Here is a 5,494-nt window from a genome sequence, read left to right on the forward strand (position 1 = left end):
AACAGAGTTAGAACGCCTTGATAAATTCCTCCGCCAACGTACGCGGAATAGGGACAAACAAGCTTACATGCAGTGTCCGGAAGCAACGCAGGATGATATACGATCCTCGCTATTGAACATCTCCCAACATAAGCTCTTTAGCCAGCTAAATGATCAGTCAGACCTGAAAGTTGCACTTGAAGACAGGATCGATATCTTCAACGCTGCGCTCATGGCTTTTGAACTTTTTCTGCCCTTGCGAATTTCTAGTGCTCTGGTAGGAAAGTTTTGGGGGGGCTTGAAGGCTTTACTAGACGTGAGCGCTCTCCCATAAGTTCCTGTTCTATTTGCCAGCTAAGCAAGCTAATCTGGTCATCTTTGTCCCAAAGCGCCCGTGGTGGCCCTCTAATGCCGAGGACAGTCGCACCATCTCGAAGTTCACCAGACGGCAAGAAATAGCAGACGAAAACGTTCCCCAAGTACGGAGGAACTTTAGAGACCTCAGTCGTCAAATTCAGCTTTTCCAACAAATCATGATACACGCACAAGCATCCGATAGAGCCCGCTTTGAACTTCCTCCCCAGCTGTTTCAAGCATGGATATATCTCATTCTCGCCACAATACAAGGCGCTCTAGATCTTGAAACACATCAATCCCACATGGATCAGGCTGCTAGCCTACTAGAGGATGGATTGCGGTTCATTCTCAAGGTCTTCTCGCCATCACCCCTGCTGAAGTGGTCATCCATACTACCAACCGAGATTCTGTCGCAAATCAGCTTAAAGCTCATCAATGACTTAACAGAGGAGCATTTGGATATCACCACTGTCTACTCAGAGTACATTCAGAAACTCGTAAGTGTTTTTCAAAATATCGTACTTGAGAGATCAGTTATTGAGACTCAGACCAGACGAATGAAATAGACACAAAACCAGCTGTGTCCCACCAGGAAACCATTCAGCGGCTTATCACGGAGATTAATGTTATCATTAACGTTTTGAAGCAACAAATCAATGTCTTCCAAGACATAGTACGATATTCTGCACCAGTGTATCAACAGAACCCTCGCGAACGAAGTAATTATCCCGACAGAGAACCAAGTTATCGACTCAGGCCACGGAGTTACTACCCCGACGAGAGAGAACCGAGCTATCGCACCACGCAACGGAGTTACTACCCCGACGAGAGGGAACCGAGTTACCGACCCAGGCCACGGAGTTACTACCCCGACGAGAGAGAACCGAGCTACCGACCCAGGCCACGGAGTGAATACCCAGAGAAAGTGGAAATAGATATCGTTCACAGACGGGCCGACCTTGACGACACAAGGGCTTATCCAGAGTATGGGTACCTCAGAGACCAGAGTGCGGGCCCAAAACTATCCTCGACAGATACCAGAGGCTTCCGAGGGCTCCTGGCTAGTGAGTGCGAAAACGTCATACGCCAGCGGCTGGAAGACTTCATACACTTTCGAGATCAGGTACATGATCTTGGTTTGAGGGTAAGCGAGCTTCTTCTCTAACTTCACAGGCTTGATCTTGGAAATTGATCGGCTCACCATGCTTTGCAGAACCAGAATAAGACACAGACAAGAAAAGACACTCAGGAACAAGCGATTTACGCCTTTACCATAGTTACGATCATATTCTTGCCGCTTAGTACCGTCGCTGGCATCTTCGGCATGAATACAACCGATATTCGAGATATCGAGTATGGTCAGTGGCTGTACTGGGCCACGGCAGTTCCAGTGACTGCCTTGGTAATTTTGGGCGGATTATGGTGGATGGGCGAGCTTGGAAATGCAGTTCTATGGCTACTCAACGTGCGACGGCCCTCGCAGAAGGACTTGAGAAACGTCGAACGCTTTGAGAGCAGAACCGAAAGTTCCGAAGACGATTTACCACCACCCCATGTATATCGTGAGTATCGTGAAAGAATGCTGAGGCGGGGGGTTTAGGACAGCGTGTGAGATCTGTGCTGGCGGAGGTTTCTCTTCTGATCCAAGATTCATAGTCTTTTGACGACGATGCCTTCTTTAGGCATCGGGCAGAAAAATCGGTTTCTTCTTTTCAATGGCTTATCCGGTTTTCTTTTCAGAAAGATTGTCACTTCCTCATGATTTATGAATCCTGTCAGACAGATTACCTTCGCTTTCTGGGATACAAGGAGTATCTTTCTTTGTGTCTCGATTAGCGATGACTATCTCATCGTGGTCGATGAGGTTTGCTGTGAATAACATGCAGATGAGCTAACACGCCAGCAGGCATGACAACATACGTAGAGCTAAGACAAATTTCACACGAGTCAAATGAGGGTTTTCTTCTAACTACCTAGTAGTCAGGCTTCACACGATAGCGAAAAGCAGAAACTGGCGAGACGTGAATGAATTGGAGCCCGCGTTAGCAGTTACATAGTATTGCAGATGATCACATGAGGTCTCGCAATGAGTGAATAAGCTCAATCGAACAGATATTTTGAGCTTGTTTGGGCCGGCCGGTTTCAAGCCGTTGAGGCGAATTGCAATGCTAACTAATCATGCGCACTCTGGGGCAGGGGCACAAGTCAGTGGAAAATGAGCCAGCACCCTGCTAGTCAAACAGACGAAGGAAATCCTTATCTAATATCGCTATCTGGGTAGGCATATGAGATATACTTCGAGGTTGAGACCCTGGCCAAGCCATGTCAAGCGGAGCTGTGTGTCATTATCAAGCACGAAAGACAGAGAATATGAAGACAGGGGGAGGTAGCAAACACCAGATTCATCTTCGTGAAATGGTCATGAGAGCCATACAGCCAGTAAGTTACCCTCCGAGTCATCCCGTACATCAGTAGCCCGCTTCACGACATGCCCTCCCCCAGCAAAGCATCCACAATCACCTCACGAACTTGTGGGACTGCTTCCCCATGGGGGGCGGGGGCAGCTTCGAAGTTCTGTGCCCCGTCTCTCCAGACTTCTAGGACGACAACCCTCTTCCGAACGGTTTGCTGCATGCCAACAAAGGCTGTTCACACCTTGTGAGTGTCATAGCCGCTTACTGAGGCCCCCGGAAACGGCAGCAAGACACAGCGGATAACTGTTATACAAGTCCTGACATCATCTCATTTCCGTCATACCTTGGCCCTCGCCCCCAGTGCCATCGTGACCAAACACCCGTCCCTCGCCATACCTAGCTCCGGAGCACTCATCCCGCTTCTGACTCGCGCCCCATAGGCCCCCTCCCTCCCTTGCAAAAGCCCATGAAAACGGTCTCCCGACGTTATCCTTCATATCAAACACAATCCAAACCTCCCATGAATCTCGCGATATCTCTCCCAAAATCTCATAAACCCATCTCATATATCACACCACAACCCCCAAGAGCCGTCGTCAAAACAAAGACCCCCCCAAATTCTTCACGCTCAGAACAGGCATCGAAAAGTGGATCCACATCCTTTGCTGCACAGAAGCGAGCGACCGTTACACCGGCCCAAGCCCTCGGCTCTCGCTTCTCCTCACCAAAAAAAGAATTGGAGTAAGGGTAAACAGACGAGCCACGCGCAGAAAAAAAACAGCCCAGGTCTCGAAAAAATCGAACGACGTCTGCGTGAGGGGAAAGCTGTCAATTACCGTTCCCTTGGGTATATCACATCTCCAAATCCCTAGCCCCCCGGCTCGGAATTAAGTAATCCTCCCAACTACATCTCATTATTTCAACGACACATCGTGAGGCCCATTCGGTGCACTGCGCCGCAGCACAACACAGGCACTACGTAAAAACGGTGAGATGGACACACAAGCGAAAACGGTGCCACGGATGGGTACGTAGACCCAATTCCAACAAATGTCGTGATGGGAATTGTGTGGAGCACCCCTGGGTCAGTCGGAGGAGGACCCGCTGGGTCAGTTGGCCACCGAGCCTGACGACGATGATTGCGGATCCTACGATAAGAACAGGATTTTCATTTCGCGCCTTTCACGAAACGGTACGGCGGGGTCGCTCACTTGGATCGTGGGACTGGGGCGGCGAGGGGGGGAGACTTTGGCGTCGGAGGAAAACAACAAGTACGTTCGATCAACGGGCGGGCGGCCGAGCTTGATGTCGCTGGCTCTCCCAACTCAGGGATGGCCGTCATCGAGATCGGGCCAAAGGTTCGATCTTATCGCCACGGACGGCATTTCACATGTCTTTCTCCCTTTCTCAAAATTCCCAAAGTTGGGAGCATGGAAAAAAAGAGTTGAAGCATAAGTTTAATCGCAGAAAGCATGCTTCCTCACTTTTCCCTGGAGTTTCAATTGAGTTTTCGTCATTGTTTGAAGGGGCGGACCAGCGGCCAAGCTGGGCGATGAGGCAATTTTTAGTGTTCGGACGCACGAGCACGACTCGGGGGTAAGGCCCCCCCTTCAGACTTGAGATCGCGAGAGATAAGGACATACGGTCCAATGGGCGGGCGGAGCCTCGGAGACCGAGCTTTATTTTCGTTTCTGGGTTCACTTTGACTGCACAGTGTGTGCTTGTGCTGCGTGGCCTTTGGCAGAGAGTCTGGCAGGTCGGGAGCTCGAGTGAGATCGTCCTCTGGCGGCAGTGAGTGAGTGGGTAGGTGAGAGCGACACGTTCGCAGGAGGAGGATCGTGAAGGGCCGCCCCGTCGTTCATCAGCCAGGCCCCCAGGATTCTAAAGATGTTGGTTTGGTTCATGGGGGCAGCGGGAAGGGCACGAACGCAAAATCTAAACGGACGGGAGCAGCAGTCGAAGGGGACTGGAACCAGACCAAGCTTGTGCTTGCCTTGTGCGCTCCCCATGGGGTGTGATGCTTCCCTTGTCATCCGCTCCCGCGTGGTGCCTGTGTGTGCCTGGCCCTCAGTAGCTTCCCTCCCGGCGAAGAAAGCTCTCACACGCCCCCTTCCCTTCGTCCCAATTCTCACCTCACATTGGCCAATTCACCTTGGGATCTCGAGTTGATCGAGGGGAGCTCCTTCTCCAGAGTGGAGATACCGTGGCCTTGAGATCTAGTGAGACGTTCATATCGAAAGCTGTCTCGAACGGGAAAACGCCTCAGGCGAGTGCTCAGGTGGAAATCCATCAAAGTCGGAGGATTCAACGTTCACAGCATTTCATATTTCACATTTCACCAATCGAGACGGATCGCAAGTGTTTTGACGTTGTAGTATTTTTACAGAAAAAATTTGTATCGGGGCCAGGAGCCACGGGGGATACGTGGGAAAATACCAGGTGCAAGAGAAAAGTGTGGTACAAGCAAGACTTTTTCGCTGGATGAGTAGTGCGTTGCCCCAAGGCCTTCCTTTGCCAAACGGAATCTCCATCTATACAACACAACAGAGTGTGCGGTCTATGACCTCTATCTTCTAGGATGCCCACCATGCTGTCTAAGTTTTCCCGTCTATTACTCTCTCATCATACAGTTGGGGGTCAACCGTAGATGAAAAGGCGACCTGTCCCAGGGGAGTCGTGAGATAGACAGCTTGTCCAAAGCTGGCATCCTTCTCTCCCCAGCTCGCCAGTGCGAATTGAATCGC

The 5,494-nt window shown here is 50.7% G+C and overlaps 1 protein-coding gene across 1 annotated transcript; it reads left to right on the plus strand.

The window, feature by feature from the left end:
* Nucleotides 1-638: 638 nt before the first annotated feature.
* Nucleotides 639-1,936, plus strand: GCG54_00005678 (uncharacterized protein; the record flags this gene model as incomplete). Its single annotated transcript, XM_045405696.1, has 4 exons — nt 639-833; nt 1,029-1,244; nt 1,272-1,400; nt 1,550-1,936. The coding sequence occupies 4 exons, from the start codon at nt 639-641 to the stop codon at nt 1,934-1,936; spliced, it is 927 nt and encodes a 308-aa protein (XP_045264798.1).
* Nucleotides 1,937-5,494: the final 3,558 nt, after the last annotated feature.

The sequence above is a fragment of the Colletotrichum gloeosporioides genome (genome assembly GCF_011800055.1).
Source record: "Colletotrichum gloeosporioides strain Lc1 chromosome Unknown consensus_41, whole genome shotgun sequence".
In the NCBI taxonomy this organism is placed as follows: domain Eukaryota; kingdom Fungi; phylum Ascomycota; class Sordariomycetes; order Glomerellales; family Glomerellaceae; genus Colletotrichum; species Colletotrichum gloeosporioides.